General features: G+C 29.8%; 1 protein-coding gene across 2 annotated transcripts in view; it reads right to left on the bottom strand.

The window, feature by feature from the left end:
- Positions 1 to 905: 905 nt before the first annotated feature.
- LOC111621410 (nucleosome assembly protein 1-like 1-B) overlaps positions 906 to 18,573 on the bottom strand; it is a 47,262-nt gene continuing 29,594 nt past the window's right edge. The window contains exons 4-9 of one of the 2 annotated variants that reach the window (XM_023363532.1): positions 16,788 to 16,861; positions 14,641 to 14,740; positions 9,652 to 9,793; positions 5,795 to 5,884; positions 4,120 to 4,189; positions 906 to 1,013 (exon numbers count right to left, since the gene is read on the bottom strand). In XM_023363532.1, coding sequence (XP_023219300.1) covers positions 928 to 1,013; positions 4,120 to 4,189; positions 5,795 to 5,884; positions 9,652 to 9,793; positions 14,641 to 14,740; positions 16,788 to 16,861 — 562 coding nt within the window. In that variant the 3' untranslated portion in view covers positions 906 to 927. The remainder of the gene's footprint in view (positions 1,014 to 4,119; positions 4,190 to 5,794; positions 5,885 to 9,651; positions 9,794 to 14,640; positions 14,741 to 16,787; positions 16,862 to 18,573) is intronic. The other variant, XM_023363533.1, reaches the window with a different exon arrangement.

Raw genomic sequence — 18,573 nt, 5'->3', positions numbered from 1 at the left:
TCCATGATGTTATATTTTTTCCAAAATTGCACCAAACAAACATAGATTTAAAGAATATACACGTTTTTGCCACCTTTTTCTGATTGGTTCATGTTTGTAAATAATCTTATTAGATATGAATTAATGAAATGCCGCGATAATTTAAATCAGCATAAATTTTTAGCTTCTTTTACGTTTTGAGCAGCCCCGTTACATCGAATCAGCATTAAGCGGGGTCTTACTTTGTGTGTGTATATATATCACATATTTTCATTCCATAAACAAAATTCTAAGTAATAGTTTTGTGGAGAGGTAAAAGAAAAAATGTTCATTGGTTATTTAGAACTACATAAGTAATATTAAGAGTCATAGTATGAGAGATTATAGAAAAATAGTCATCATATGACTACATAAATTTTATCTGATGTCACATCAAAAGTGATAGCATCAACTAGTTTGCACCAGGCTTTACATTTTCTTTACAGCCATAAAATAAGTACAAGTTATCCAACAATTTTAATATTTATTAATGATGACAAAATTTTTTGGGATGCAATTTGAGAAAATTGTAGACCTATAACTTCTCACTGTCATCTGTCTAGCTGTCTTTCCCTAATCTCAAGAATGGAGTTACAGATGAAGGACAAGACCAGATATGGAAATCTTAGGAGGCCCCAATTAACTACATATAAACTTCCAATGCAAACCGAAATCATGTTATTTCAAATCAAAAATTTTCCCCCAAAAGGTATTATATAGATGACTGGCATGACTCTATTCTTAAAGTAAGTGTATGTACAGGGTCAAGCCACTACTAATTTAAGGTGGAGACCATGTGTTTTAAATTAAATTGAAAATATGTTTAAAATTGAAACCTGGAATTGTGACAATGTCACAATAAATAATTGCTCATTATAAATTAAATTAAAAATTCAACAGTAAAACAATTTATTGACTCACTTGAATCATTTCAGCTAACATTTCTACATTTTTAAAAATTGTTAACCAAAATTCTGGGATCCCGTTGATATTTTCTGTAAATAAGAAAACATTTTAATTATCTATTAATTTGAAATATAGTCTATTTTAACAAATATTTTAAAATGAAAATTCAAGTTTCATAATAATTATTAATTTTAAATAGTCAATAAGCCCAATTTTATAAATGTGTGTTTGTGTACCTATGATTTTTTAAGTCATGATTTAAAAATGCAATAATCATCAATACCAACATCAAGTTTAATTAAAAACTTATGATAATTTCTAACTTAAAAAAAATATTTTAAACTAATCTGTACTGTAATTTTTTAATAAATTGGCAACCCATATTTAGTAAATCTTTTATAACACCATGTTAAAAAAAACTCTACAAAAACATGATTTAAAAGAATTTTTATACTATTTAGTATTATCTTCACACCAATGTTAAAGAAAAAAAAATTTAAACTAAAATTAATTTGACAATTGTTTTTTAAAAGTAAAACAAACTGTATAATTATAAAAACTTATATACTATATAGCAAAGTTTTTTAAACACTTATTCTCATTTTTGCTTCTTCATTTATTATCTGCAAAAAGCTACCATCATACTGAGAAAATCTGTACAGGATGTTTCAAAAAAGACAACTCCTCACATCTGGTGAGTCCAACCTGAGATGATAACTTTCTTGCAGATTTTCTGGATGAGCACACTAAACACAGATTCCCATCTTCAAGTTGGCAGTTAACAGTGATGGCTGGTAAGGAGTCAATTCCAACCTATTCTATTTTTGTTTGGGGATTATCTTTAATTTGTTATTCTATTCATTTTGGGGCATTTTATTTCATTAAGGATAGACTGCTGCACCTTACCGAGGCAAAATTCAAATTGACTCACCTTACTACAATGACTGCTGGCAGCAACTTTTGACGTCATCAACCCAAAAATGACATCTCAGGAGAGACTTCCACAGGAAATAAAAAAAAATGATCTCCCACTCCAAATTGTCATTGGAAATGCAATAAAAAATTATAAAACTACTTGTAAAGGAGATGACATGAATTAATAAGACCGATTACTAGAATTAAGGTGTTAACAAGTATTATGTAAATAGGGTCAAGTGAGCATATGCTTGTAAACATCACACCAACCACACTAAGAAAGATGAATTGAAGAACTGAACAAGATGATGCTAAGGATTGAATGAGATTGACAAATGCTTTCCAGTTCCAGTAATGTTTTTTTGGTGACAGACAAATTAGTAAGATTCATTGCGTTTTATATATATATATTTTTTTACATATTTTGCATGTTGGTTTTTGTGGAGATGGTTGTAGCTTAAATCTGTTCCAGTTGCACGTCTGTTAAGTGAAAAGTCCATTATACGAAATGCATTTTCCAATAGAAATACATGTTAAAACATATAATTTGTTCCGAAGCATAAAATAACCGTACTGTACCATAAAAAAAATGAAAATGGAGCAGTCACCAATTATGCCGGGTAGTCAGATGTTGTGAGGAGGAAATGGAGGAACACTTTCTTCACACATTCATACAGACAGACACTTTTCACACATTGCAGCAGGTCTCTTTTTATTGTTTTTTTAATCGGAGTCAGATTCAGGAGAAGCTACTGGAGCTTGCAGGGTCATCCTATGTTTTGGCAGCTGGCTTCTTGGAAAACATGTCCAAGGTGGTCTGTTTCTCTCTCTTCTTCAACACCTGTTGGAAATGATGGGCAAGGGTGTCATTGTAAAGATCATTGATCCTGTTGGCCTCAGCTCTGTTTGGATAATGAATGTTGGCAAACTGTTAAACCTCTCCCCATTTGACAAGGAAGATTTTGTCAACTTTCACTCCTTCTGATGATTTCTTGCTTTGGTTCAATTGAAATCACCTTTCTGCTTTTTTAGAAGCCACGATTTGCACAACACTTGAATAAATGTAAATACCCTGCACTGAGGCGATGTACGTAATAAACAAGGGAGCAAGCTGAATTCCAACGGGAGCTCTGTATAAGATATACTAATAATATATTCTAATAATACTAATATATTATAAAAATAGCAGATTGCCATTGGCAATGGCAAAAGAGTGGAAATATCATTCGTACTTGTTCACAGAAAGTCCGTTGTGCGTCTCACGTAACTGACAAATGGAAAGTCTGTTGTTCGCAGCCAGTCCATTGCTCGAGTCACATAACGGCCAAACAGAAAGTCCATTGTTCACAGCATCCATTATACGAGGTACCACTGTATTTGTTTGGTTTTTGATAAATTATCTTTATTTGCAAGTTATTCTCTAACATTATTTCTTGATTGTACATATTCGGGCTTTTACTAATAAATAGATTTATTTTTGCATTATATATAGTAATTATTTTGGGTTTTGGCATTAATAACCATTTTCCATTATTTTATTGCCCATGCAAAGTCCAGGCCTGGCACTTTCAAACCCTTTGTTTATGTAACACACAAACTATTATCTGGGGTTTTGAGTTGATAGATTAAAAATGACATTACAGCAAGCCTGGAATCTTTCAATCATATACAGACTCGGGCATGAAATTTATCAATCAAATAAAATAATATCAATTTGTTGAGAACTGTAAACCGAGAAAACTTCAATGTAAACTCCTCTCACACAAAATAAGTCTCGACAATAAATATACATGTGTCTTTAGAAAATGACATAACTGATACAACACAAACAAATGATTGCTTAAGTTAGACTATTGTATGACAAGGTCATTTTCATCAGAGACTGTTAATGTCAAGTACAATGTCACTACACAACTAACATTATGGCATAAAATGCACATAAGTTTGCTTTCTTTTCTTTTAGGGTTGCATCCTTTTTGAAAACATCCTGTAAATGAAGTTTGTATCTGTTTATAAGTGCTTGGATTAGTTAAATTGATAGGTAATTGTTAAAAAACTAACTATGCAATTATTATGACATCATTTTAGGTTTTTTAATAATTACATATCAATTTAATTATTCCAAGTATTTCCTAGAATACAGAAAAAGTTTACTTCTAAAAAATTTGATGAAAACTAATCTATTCTAATTTGAATTAAATCTTATCAATTAGCTTATCCAGAATTCAAATAATAAAACTAATAATTAAACTATTTACACAGCATTAAATATTTAAATACCATTTTCATCTTTTCCTTCATTAATTTCATCAGCTTTATCTTCCAAAGCAGTCTTCTTTTTCATGTCATCCTATCGAAATAAATTAACATTAAAAAGGTATAATCACATAATTTACATATACAGTATAACTAAACTGGCCATTTTGTATCAAAGAGTACAGTCTTTTATAGAGGAATTTAACGACATTTTTTAAGAACATCTGATGAATAATGATTGTCTACTTATCTGCACCACTACTTAAGGTAACATCATCATCAAGACTGGAGAAACAATTTTAAGAATAAATAAAGACAATTGTTAATTGATCATCTATTTGAGTTCATGTTTAACCATTAACATTTTAACAACCGACAAAGAACTCCCAAGACTGATAAGTTGAAAGTAGTTGTGATTGGAGGATTTCCTTAGATTAGCTAACTACTTTAAAAATGTTTAATTTTAAAAGAATATCAATGTGCATATTTTTAATTCTGTTCATAAAAAGTCATCTTTTGCAGAAGCAGTCTCATTGCAGAGGTAGTTAAAACCAGAAGTTTTACTCTATTCAGATTTATTAAATAATACTTTCAGCTGCATTTAAATTTTTTTTTGCTTTTAATCAACAATTTAATCAATAAATATATTTTATGATGATATACATACTGTGTACATTATCTTAAATTTTTTCCCAATCTAGAAAAATCACCATATTTTCAATTTCATCAGTATTTCTATTCCAAGAACAATTTTCACAAAACATGAGACCAATAATCATAATTCTGTTTACAGAACAATTTGAACTAAAACAGTTCATTTGGCACATGAAGCTGTAAAAAATAGAACTGTTTTTCAATCTCATTTTTCCAGCTGTTATAGAATATAATATAGGAAATGTATGGTTATTGGCCAAATTCCAATCTATCATTTTTTGCATTTCAACATCTTGTCACTCAAAGAGTCTAAGAATGTTTAATTAAAAAACTGCTACATAATAAACACATGCAATTTTATATGTATATACAGACACACACACAAATCTATGTGCAAGCATGCATCTATTTTGCATTATATCTCAGAACTGGATGAACAAAAACTTTTGAAACTTAGCAGGGTTATTTCTATATAAGGGGTATTGATGCTATTAAATTTTGGTGGTTAAAGGCCAAGAGGATGGAAAGATGTGGGTTAAAATTCTCAGTATTAGCATTTACAATTTTCAAAACACATTATTACCCTCAAAATTAAGCCTTTTGCCTTATAATAATAATAATAAAGTTTTTAAACTCTCTCAACACATGGTGGTTCAAACAATTTTAACTTTGTGCTAATGTGTCTTAATGTTTAAAAAAAACATTAAAACACATTAAAGAAATCTCAATTTAATAAAATTACCCCTTTTAAGCTTTGTTGTTATTTAAATTCCAATGAACCCTTTAACCTCCAGTTTGAGTGCTGGAAAAGTGGAGCAAGCAGCTTTGGCAGCTTTTAATTTTTTTAAAGCTATTATTGCTTTTATAAAGTAACCAAAAGATTTAAGTTTGATCTATTGAAGTGGAAGAATTGAATTTTTATGAAATTAGTACTGAGACATGGACAAGATTCCAATGAGAGCACTACATTTCTGTATCTTTAAACATGAAAACATTTATCATCAATATTTTGTTAAATTATGGCTAAACTGATAATGAAACTTACACAAAGATCATCTTCATCTTTTTCTGTATCAGAAGGAAAATCACACTCATCATCTGTGGGTTCAACAGCTGCTGATGTAATCTGACTCCTCTAAAAATTTTGAAAAATTAAAAGTTAATATTAAATAAATTTAATGCATACTAATAAACTGCATTTATCATGACTTTTTACAGTAACTATCACAATCAAAATTCTCCCCTATTATCAAAAACCAAAGGAATATATATGAATGGTCCTTATCATTTACCACAAATTCACACATTTCAGAAAAACTGCTGAAATCCAATTAGTTACCTGTTACCAGTTAGTTTCCTGTAGTCACTTTAGTAATTCCTGAAATGATTAGTATAAGGAGGCACAATGAATTTAGATTGGTGTATTGATTTTTATCAAAATCTCAATCTTACATTTACAACAAAAATGTTTTCTGTAATTAAAAACGAATCAAATCAAAATTTTTTAAATCGATAAAATTGAAGTATTATGTTCATATTAATGATGGGACAATTAATTGAAATTGGAAAAGTAGGAAATTTTCCAGTAATTGGAACTGAGAAAATCTCATCACGATTTCAGATTCTTAAAATCGATTCTTCCACATTTAATAAGAAAATTTTTGTTCCAGTTGAAGATTAAAAATTTTTAATTATGACATTAACAATTAAGTATTACTTTATTAGAAATTTCACATTGACAAAGCAGAGTTTTCAACATCTCAAGCATGAGGTGATGTCTGTCATGGTGGACTTTTCTTTTGTGTAGTCAAAGCAATGAGAAATTGCACTTGGCCAGTACTAACTGTTCCTATTTTATGGGAGATGTTACATAAAATTATTTTTAATATTCAGTAAGGTTTACTTATAATGATAAAATGACTCATTATATCTAAAATGTTTTTATGATTTACAGATAATTTTGTAGTACATTAAATTTTCAAATGCAATATGCGTGATTCTAAGTAAAAATAGTTGTTTGCACTAAGATTATCGCCATTTTCAGTTTTAAAAATTTCATTTGATTCTTCCTTTCCTAGAAAAAAGTTCATGCAATCGTAATTTAGGAAAACACGGCTCAAGTAATTGAATTCAGAACTTGGTTAACTTGTGATGATAATGATATTTATTCAGCTCATTCCAAACCTCATTTAGTGTTAAATACAATGGAATTAAAACATTTATAGGGCATGCAAGAAGCATGAAAAAAGAAGTGCATCTTCTCGTTTACCTTCCCCTCCCCAGTCATCGTATTGGCCAACAAAGCACTTTTCAAAAATGGCAACCCTAGATGACATGATGGGATAGTTCTTTGAGTGTAAGTGAATTAGCCATAATTTCTTTCAGGGTAGTATTGCAATATTAACTTTATCTGAAATAAGATCAAATTTATTTTGTAGTAAACAATAAAAGCATGCATATCCACATATAAATGGAGAATTTTCAGGTTTCTTTTGAAAAACTGATTCTGGATTTTCCAATCATTTTCCATTCTTAAGCTTGATGTCAAGCTTAAGAATGGAATGTAACATGCTCATAATGTAAATCATTAATTTTCCTAAATTAAAATAAACTTTAGGAAGTATTCAAGAGAATCAGAATCAATATTTTTCAGCAAAATCTGAATTGTGACAAATTTTGGTATTGTCCCATCACTAGTTCATATTTAGATATTATTGTATTGGCAAGAAAGCATCTCAAAAAGCAACAGGCATTCAAAAACCAATCACTTATTTACCACTGTATCTAGCATTTTATCTTATGCATATTACATCAATATTTTAATACAGGTATCCCTCATATAACACTGTTTCACTCTAACACAGTTTGAAAATTGGGGGATATTCCCCCATATAACACAACTTCTGGTTCTAATCTAACATGGTTTTAGAAATCCTGTGCATAAAATTTCATAATTTTTAAGTGTAAACTTCATTATTCAATATTTTTTTTATTCAAGTAAACACACACACACACATTATCTCAAACTTGCCCATGGATTTTAGAATATTGAAATTTTCAAATTTTGTGCTTTTCATCAGGTTTACTTTAATGAAATCTGATAGGACAAGAAAGTAAAAAAAATTGTGATAACTTTCCTATCAACCAGGTATAGTAGTTGTTGCTTTCAGACTTTAGCCCTTACGACGGTCATTGTGTTTTCCTTCTTTAAATTAATCTTTGTATTTAGTAAAGTTTATTTAAACATTTTTAGATAAATGTTATTAAACCATAGGTATTGCTTATATATGAATGAACTAATCATTTGTAAATATAATAAATGAAATACAACAGTATCCCAGTACTTGAACAATTCAGTGTTTGAACACAAAAAGTTGCTTGGCACTCAACTGAACAAATTCAATCCTCAAACAAATTTTCAATTATTAACATTTTTATTGTCATCCATAAAAATTTTTAATGATAAAAATAAAAAATACAAAAATGTTGCTGATACTTCTGATTGAGATCAACAAAAAAGCTGAGATAATAGTACTTTATAAAAAGAAAACATCCTCATTTAACTAAAATAATTAATGCATCATAAAATATTTTAAATTGTGATTATTAATTATGAATTGAAAATACAGTAGAGCGTCGTTTATCCGAAAGCTGGTTATCCGAAACGTCCGTTATCCGAAAGCATTCCAGTCGGCAAATTTAAATTTTCGCTAGTGCTGTGGTGCTGCAATCTTCGGCTATTTCTCAGGCTACTCAAATATTTTACGTTTTTGATACTAAATTAATATCTGAAGTATAATTTTTTATTGTTTTTATATTTTTCAATAAATTTATTTTGTTTGTACAAAATAAAAAAAATAATTTTTAACGATAAAATAGTCTTCGTTAGGCTTAACATCGACGAAAATTCAACGCGAAGCGACACCCAACTGAGAGAAATTTCAACACGGGATAAGTTAATATATTTTTTCGTACATGATTTGTTATCTGAAAAATAAGTTATCCGAACCACCCCAGTCCCTAATTGATTCGGATAAACGACGCTCTACTGTAAGTTATTGATTGCTTTAATAAATATATTTCTCTTAGTAATGAAAAAGAATAGTATACTTTTGCTAACTTCTAGAACATAACCCTATGTTTTGCATTAGTCCTTTGTTTGGTTTAGCATGGATTCGTATAAGATGGTACTTTTTTGGAATGTAACTACAGTATTATATGTGGGATACCTGTATTTGTAAAAGCACACAAAACAGCATAGTTCAATTGTCAAACATTTATTTTTAGTTATTTTAAATTGTTTATATTTAATTATTCATTTATATATTTTTTTTCTTCCATTTATTAACCATAAATGAGTAACATTTATTTCAAGTAATTCTTTCTGTTGAAAGACTAATCCATTACAGATGATTATCTATTAAAAATATCAAAAATGTTTGCCATTTAAACTACTTTCACTGTTAGTTTTTTTTACTGTAAATAAAAATTTAATCAATTTTGAATTAATTTTATACTCTATAATAAACTGGAAATAAATAGAGTTGTACTGAAGACAAAATTTACTACTAAAAATATTATATTTTGTTTGTGTGATAAGCAAAATATTATCTTTCAAAATTAATTAGCGCTTCTTTAACAGTGCGTGAAGATGAAATGTTTTCAACCCAGTTAATCCATCTTCAGGCCATATTCTGAAAAAAATACATGAAATGTAATATAGTACCACTATAGTGTTAGTATAGTATACTGGGATGATACACAGATTCCACTTTCATCTGTCTACACCCAAAGATGGTCCATTAACTTGGTCAAAAATGTTAATATTTCTTCAACCTCACCCACAGTTAAAGATGAATTTTTTTAATTCAGCATATTAACTATGCATTAGCTTATCCTTACCTTTTCAAATAAAGGTGCATAGATCTTTGCATATTTACATTCAAGTGAATGTACTTCTTCATAAAATTTTGCTTCATGTTTTGTATACTCCAACTGTAACTTCTTTAAAGCTTTTATTCTACGTTTAACTGCTTTTGGTAAGCTAAAAGCAATAAATTACATTAAGAACTTATGACGCACAATTTTAATAAAATCTTATTTTGTAATCTGAAAAACAATCTGAGTTATTGAAATTGACTTAAATATTAAAAAAACGGATTATAAATAGCATAAATAAGGTTATCATGTAGATGTTTGAAATTACCTAACATTTTTACTACTTGACAGAAATCTTACATAAAGTAGTAGTTCATTAATCCAGTACTCTTCGGCAGTATAAATTTGGTATACTACATATACTCTACATTGTATTGTGTTGAATGAACATTTCTTTGTTATAATTAGCACATGTTTTGTATTCAATAAAATTCATGACAGATGTGTTTCCCTTCCCATGGACCAATGCAAGGGTAACACTTAAAAGAGCAGATCTCTCATTCTGAACTTGTGTAGCTGTTGTAAATAGTACATATATAGTACATGGCTGGAAAATATTGATAATTATATGCTAAACCTAATACATTCCAGACTTACACTAAAGCATACAGCTGGTAAAAAATGTATAGCAATGTCTGCAATATTTAAATCATAGACCTTTATTAAATTTTGTAATAACTAAAAAAACATCCTATAATCTGGCACCACTCTGGTTCTACAAATGCCAGATTAATGAACTTAAGACAATATACTATATTTTATACTGATAAATTTGCCATATTCAAAAACAATTTTTTGTATTGTGTAATTTTCATAGTTGTACAATTTTATAAATATTTAGAAGTCCATTTATAAATAGACATGAAAAAAGCTTCCATACTAAATTAAAGCTTTAAGTTTTGAGGGCTCAAAGTACATTTAAAATATTTTAGCTTATTTGTAAATGTTTAAGATACTTCAAAGAATATTGGCTAACACAATAGAAAAATAACTTATTAAATATTCTGAATTAAAATAAATTATTTCTTATTGAATTTGTAAATTTGTAAGCTGGAACTAACATACAACACAGAAAAATCACACTTCACCACACTTTTCAGCAGTAACTATGTATTAAACATTTTCAGTACAGCCTGGGGCTTTGTTGTCATTGAGCAAGTGTAATGCCATCCTCTCGCTCAATGACAACAAAGTCTCAGGCCTTGACAGCATAACTACTAGGATGATAAAACATGCATTTTAGGGCATTCCAACTGCTTTTGTTATTTTCTTCAACACGTGCCTGAACACTGGCCGTTTTCCTTCTCAGTGGAAAAGGACTAGTGTCAAACTTACCCCCAAACCCACCAGTGCTAACACTTATAAGAAATACAGATCAATCTGCCTTCTCCCTACTTTGTGAAAAGTGTTAGATGATGTCATGATTAATAGGATCACTTGGTATCTATGCAAATGTAGGGCCGTGCATGAGAAGTCCGTGCAGTTCAGCTTCTCTAAAGACAAAGGCATAGTAGATGACATTAAGGTGTAGGATAGAGTTGTAGGTAATGTTCCAGAGTTCAGGACCAGACCTAGATTCCTGAGTGACTGGATGAAAATGTTATGTTGAATTGTATAAACAGCTGCACTCCTGTCAGTAAAATAAGACTGAAGAAGTTTGTAAAGATTTTTGACGGCAGTGATGATTGCGTAAGGTATGCAAGATAGAAAGCCACCACATGTGATTATAGTGGTGTGTTCATTGATTTTCCTAACCTGGTAATAAGTACATACTCAACAACACCTTGCCTTCTGGTTGCTGCACCCAGCACTATGTGGATGGCACTATCATTTTAGCTTCTCACAGGAACAGCAATCATTTACAAGACATATGCAACAACCTTCTTAAAACAATTCACCACTAGAACATTTTGCATAATCAGCCTATTAACACAGACAAATTAGAAAGTAGGATTATTGGTAGGGACAATCTTCTCATCATAAAACTGACCAAGCATTTAAGAGCACATAGTATAAAGCAGACAGAGAAAATTAAATATTTGGGTGTTATTCTTGATAAAATTAACTTCACACCCCACATTAAATACATCACAGACAGCTAAAAAGATGGCCAATGCACCTGCTAGTATTTCCAGGAACACTTTGGCCTAGGTCCCAGCACTACCAAACTGGTAGCTTTATAAGAGGGCCATTCAACCTGTCCTCCTTTATGCCATACAGGTCTGGGTCATGAAACTGCCAAAGTACACAACAGATGTAAACTATTATCTGTCCAGAGAATTTCTGCTCTCTACATCTGCAATGCATACAGAACTACACCCATTAGGGCTTTATTAGTACTGTCAGATTTGACACTTATAGATTTAGAAATTAAGAAGATTCATTTGGAAGGAGAACCTCACCAACATCACCTGGAAAGATTATAACAAATCAGATGTTGCCAAAATTATAAAGGAAGGTAAGATTCCTCCTCATCTAGCTCTGCTTGATGACCTAAGAAAATCTGGCATAGATAAAACAACCCTCCCTACTTACAACTATCATACCTCTAATCAGTTTGCCCCAGACGTTTACTTTGATGATCTGAAGGATCACCCAATGTTTATAATTTACACTGATGGGTCCAAAATTCGTGAAGAGGTGGGTGCTACATTTGTAGTTTACTGATTTATACCACAAGCTTACTCAAGCATGCTTCAAATTAGGTCAACTCTGTCCAATCATTCAGGCATAATCATTTATATGAGTTGATGACAAACTTTTGTTTTGTCTATGATTAGGCATAGACAAGACAAAAGATGCTTTGTACACTACTGCATAAGCTCAGATAGTAGAATAGCTTTACACAGGATAGTTAAATCCAATAGTTGCATTAAACTTATGCATTTCATACGTTAAATTCTGAGGCACTTAAATAACATTAATGTAGATTTTCAATGGGTCCCAGATCACGCGGGAATCCTAGGAAACAAAGCCGCTGACCATCTTGCCAAATCAGCTGCTAAGTCTACAGTCATTAGCACTTTCCGTTATATTCCTACTTCTTACATTGACATGCATGTCAAACAACAAATTACCATTCTCTAGCAAGACAGCTGGGACCATGACACTACCAGTAGGCTGACCTATACTTTTATTCCCAAGGTTGACACTATTGCAACTCTTCCACACTTTACCCCTAGCTTAGCTCTCATGCAGCTTCTTACAGGCAAGGCAACTTCAAGCACTATCTTGGGGACAGCCTGCATTGCAAAGGTGGACTGCATAAGGACAATGCTTATCCACTTAATTTTCCCTTGAAATAGATACATGAACATTAGGGATAGCTTATTTAGAGAGGCAATTTTTGAGGGATACAACTGGCCTTGCACACCACAGCAACTCGTCTAAACATGTACTATATACCATCGCTTACTTTCATTCATATCCCACAGCAAAGCTTTTGTGGTCCATGAATGAAAGTTAATGAATAAATATATAAGAATAAATAAATTTAGTTAGTAAAGTTAAATTTAAGTTACACAACACACAGGTTTCCTTGTTCACATTGTATAATTCCAGTTAAGGTTAACTGTACAGGTAGTTCTTTTGTGTCGTCTCGTTTCTTTGTAGTTATTGGGTTCTGCTTTGTTTATCTTCCATTGCTCTTCATGTTGTCTTTAGTCTTCAATAATAATGATGATAAAAATTGGAGTCTTGTTATTGCATGCTCTAGTCTGTCTGGTTGTTGTCCTTGTCAGTATTCTTGTTTAGTTAATTAGTTAGTTTTAAGATATAGCTATATCTTAAATCTAACTTACTACTAACTTTAGTCAGTAAAGTTAAATCAGAGCTGTGGAGTCACATAAAAGTCTACTGACTCCAACAACTTTGCCTTACATCCGACCCCAACTCGGGGCAGACTTGTTATCAAAAGAGACCCAGAAATTCTGATGTCATCACAAATAAAAGATTCAATAAATAGAGTTCTAATAAAGATAGAATGTAGAAACTTTTTTATTCCAAAGCTAAAAGACTCCTCTAATGAGACAGTCAATATATAAATATGTATTCAATAATTTTTACATTTCTGGCTGTTATATATAACAGAGGGTAAGTGTAGCACTTGGTTAAAAAAAATGACCCCTCCCAAATTTTATACATTTTTGACTCAGGACACCTTGAACTTTTGAGATATAGAAAAACATCTCTAATCTTTTGCATATGTATGGATGTTAGACTGTGTGGGGACATGATTTTGTTCAACATGTTTGAAGCCTAATAATTTCTGTGGTTTTTAAATTGGAGTCAGATAGTTCAACACAGGAGTTATTAAATTACCAATATATTCACTGTTCCTTCTAGTTGTTTCAGTTAAGTTATTCTACTTCCTATAGGGTTTACTAGCTTAGTTTCCATATTGTTTTATTATTAGTTTAAAGCCTTTACTTTAGTTTTAAGCATTATACTTTACTCTGTCTAGCTATTATGTAGATGTAGTACTTATTGGTGTATGCTACAGTTCAGGTTTTCTTTTAGATCCAAGGCTTTGCAGCCTAAAAACTGCATGCCATCTTTGTATAGGAAGTGGTAACATTACATACACTGCTCAGAGGGATCCTTCTTTCCTCTTCTATCTATCTTCTCACCCTCCTTCCCATCCCCTCTTCCCACCCTTTCTTCCACTGGCTAAACACTCTGCAGCCATTGTCTTTCATTAAAAAAATAATAATCAGTATGGCCTTACAATAGTGACACCCACTTCCTAGATCTCTATATTTAGTTCAAGAATGGCCATGTTTTCCAATGTATACTGCAAACCTAATCAACAACTTTTTCTTAATACCATCAATATCTAATTGATCCCCATATTTATAAAATGGCAGCATTTAGGGCACTAATAAAAAAGAGCCCATATGCATTGCTCTAGCATTAAGGACACTATGAAAAACAAAATTAAATTAAAATCCTTACTTCTCTATATATCCAGAAGGAGTCCCAGAAATGCTTCCAAACTTTGATTGTAATGCAGCAAGAACTTCAGGATTTTTCATCATTTCAGCTGTAAGCTGACCTTTAAAATAATTATATATTATTTTAAAGGTATATATTATTGACAATAGATATTTAATACAAACAATTCAAATATTAATTTTCATATTTAAATTTATTTTAGCCTTTAATATTAAAATTCTAGGAAATTAAAACATACTAAAAAATTTTAATCTTAAAATTATTATTATTTATGGAAATTAATTATATCTCTTAACTGAATTTTAAAAAAAAAATCTATGTATATAGTGAACAACTACCCAATATATTCATATTGCCAAATAATCTGTTGGATTATCTATTGGATTATAAGTAATTATAAATCTAATTTAGATAGAGGTAGGCAGTCAAGTCAATAAAGAAATGATAAACAGCCTATCTCTAGCCAAATTGATTTGTATCTAATTAGTTATTAACCTTAATATATCCTGATAATCCAGCAGACTGTTTGGGTGAAAAATACACAAACAGTAACTAGTTTGAAATTAATTTCTATTAAATAATTTCTCAAAGTATTTTAATTTTAAAATTTAAGTGTAATTTTTAAGAAAAATACAATAGATCATCAATTATCCGAAGGTTTAATTATTCAAGCTAAATCTAAGTATTGTACACTACTTTATACTGTAATTCATAAAAAAATTTAAAACACTTATTAGAAAATTATTTGTTTGTTACCTTTTATCATTTAACTTCAATGTGAGAAACATCCATATTAAAATATAATTACAATACACATTTACATTTTATGTTGAACATAGTTACAATATACATACTTCACAAATTACTGGGGTAATTAATTAAACATGTACGAAACCATTTTATCCAGTAACAGCACTTCAATGAAAACTCTAACGTTTTCGTTGAAGTGCTGTTACTGGATAAAAAAGTTTTGTTTGTATTTACTTGTATGTATAGAATGTATTGTAAATAATGTAAAAGTTATGTATGATTAAATTACCTAAGATATAAAGAGAAGTTTAAAAGGGATATCCAATATAATCTTTTTATATTTGTAATTTTTAATCTGAAATAGCCAAGACTGTCTGTTTTATCCAAGTTTTTAGTTAAAATTTGTGTAAGCATCTTTCAAACTCAAATGTTAATTGCATAGTAGTTTTACAGAACACAGAAAGTGATTATTAAGCTTTCTTCTTTTTTTTTAAACTAAAACCAAATTAATCAAAAAGGATATTAACCATGTAAGTTTTATATTCAATTCCTTGCAATTTTTGTCAACAGAAAATACATTAGATTTTAAATGCATTTTAGGATATTTTATAATCCAGAATTGTTTTTAATTATTAATAAAAGTTGCAATCAATTACTTATTTACTAAAAACAAAAACAAATTTTGTGCTAATATAGAAATAAACTTCAAATCAGTATTACAAGCAGAGAAATTTTAGAAATGATCCTTATAATGTTTACAAATTTAGTGGTAATATGATGCACATAAAACATAGTAACTCATCATTTCAACATTTCACATTGACTAAAAATCAGGTGAGTAAACTAGATTACTAGAATAAACAGTTTAAAAAATGCACTCTGTATATTAAAATTTTTTTTCATTTTTGGCTATTTCTGCCCTGTTGACATTAAGAGGGCCTTTTCCCCTTATCCACTGCAGGTTTGCAGACCTACACACTCAGTGGAGAGAGACAAGGGACACCATCAATGAAAAAATTTATAGTTTTTCAACTACCCAGACTCAATCCCAGACCCTAAGCAGTAAGCAACTTAACCACTTTATCATCTGAAATAGTTAAGATGTTGGCTTACTGCTTGGCCATATTTAAGAATAAGAAAAGCCAAAAATTATTTTCAGATTAATAATTTTTAAAAATTATATGTTGACAGAAGATATAATTAAAATTATATTACAAACCAAATATTCAAGTAATTCTGATATAATTATATATCTGCATGAGATAATTATAAGTTAAATGCTTCAATATTATGATATAATTATATCAGAATGTAACATCTACTTTAGTTTTTCTATCCAAGATAAAAATTTCACTTTCAGAATAAATTACCAGAAATTTCAGTTCAGTAGAACTTACTTTTTTTAACATCACCTTCACCACCATCTAATTCTTCTATTTCAACATCATTACTCTCCATAGTCTCAGTAGCTCTAAAAAAATTTAAACTTTAGTGAGTTATATTATATATATTATATTATATTAAAGATAAAAATCAAACAAATGAAGTGATGAAATTAGCAGAATAAACTATATTTCATATTTATTTTTATTCATACAAATCATATCTTGCAATATTAATTTTCAAAAACTTCAACAATGTTTAACTAATAACATCACTAAAACCCAATACATTATAAAACTATAAGACAACCAATGCCGTAAGATATCAGGCTAGATAACAGCATATTTTTAAAATTTCACATTCGAAAATTTTAACAATGTTTAACATTATTTTTTATTTAATAAATTTTAACAATCAATATAATACCAAATTTACAAACTCCAATTTTTTTTTTTTAAATTGCTAAAGACAAACTCTGAAAAATTCCTAAGGAAATTTGGACTAGAGATTTGAAATTTGTCTTAACTGAATCTTTATTTTCAGTTAAGATAAATTTTAAATTTATTTTTAAATATTACTTAGATTATCATCAAGTAAAATCTTAAAATTATGTTTTCATATACTAAGTTTTTGCTTTTGATAATTTTATCACTAATTTTTCATTGCACAAATTTTAGGTTCTTGTAAATTGAGTTTTCTAGAATAAAGAAAACATTTAATTAGATTGTTAAAATCTTTTAGTAAACAGTTGTATGTATAATTTTTATATTTTGATGGTTTTAAAATTAAATAATAGTACAACTATTTAGTAAATTGCAGTTGTGTGTAAGTGTAGAAATGTGAGATAATAGCGAGGTTGAGGCTGAAGTTTTAAACACAAAAACATGTATTCGGATGTTCAGCGCTGTTTTCCTGTAAGCCTAGAAGTTTGGCAATGATGTTCGGAATGTCGAGCATGATTCCACTGACTATCCAAACACCATTGTCAAACTTCTAGGGTTACAGGAAAGCAGCACTGAATGTCCGATGTACACGTCTTCACATTTAAAACTTCAGCCTCAACCTCGCTAATAGCTTCTCATTTTAGAAATGTTTTATCAATGTGTGAACTTCATAAAAATTGTACAATTGTAGAACTAGAAGTAATATAATTTAAACAGACTTTTGCTTACTAAGTATGGATGTAATGGAAATATTTTTCAAATGCAAAATTTTAAAAATATGCATGCATTTGTTTATTTATTACAAACACAAATATTGGGTTGATGCATAAGTTTGTAGTATTTGTTTTTGATATGGCAACATTATAGTATTGGGAGTATCATTTGTCATGTGGAGTGAAAAGGTTGTGCTTATGAATATACCTTGTATTTTACAGATTTGAAGAAAGTGCTGTTTGTGGGCTAAAGATGGAGTGTCAAGTGGAAAAAAAAAATCAAATGCTTCTAACTACTCCTACTTAACAGAGAAATAAAGGCAATTGAGATGGCTCAAAACATTTGTGCCATGTATGGGAAGAATGCCACTGGGAAAAGCACAGCAAAACAGAAAAAAAAAGGAAAAAGAAAAAAAAAAAAAAATAGTTTTGTCATTTCAGAGAGACCACTTTGACCTAAGTGATTCACAATCAGAAAGACCATCAGGTTTTGGTAAGAACTACCCCAGCATTGGCTGACGGTCATAAATAATGCAGCAGAATATATTATGAATTAGTTTCTGTCTTCTGTTCATCTCAAATAATTAGCAAATAAAAACTTGAAAAACTTAAAAAGATTCAAATTTATCAACTCAATACAATTA

This window comes from Centruroides sculpturatus, unplaced genomic scaffold, assembly GCF_000671375.1.
Source record: "Centruroides sculpturatus isolate CEXI.00-Female unplaced genomic scaffold, Cexi_2.0 scaffold329, whole genome shotgun sequence".
Taxonomy (NCBI): domain Eukaryota; kingdom Metazoa; phylum Arthropoda; class Arachnida; order Scorpiones; family Buthidae; genus Centruroides; species Centruroides sculpturatus.
This window is presented reverse-complemented; position numbering and strand designations above follow the sequence as displayed.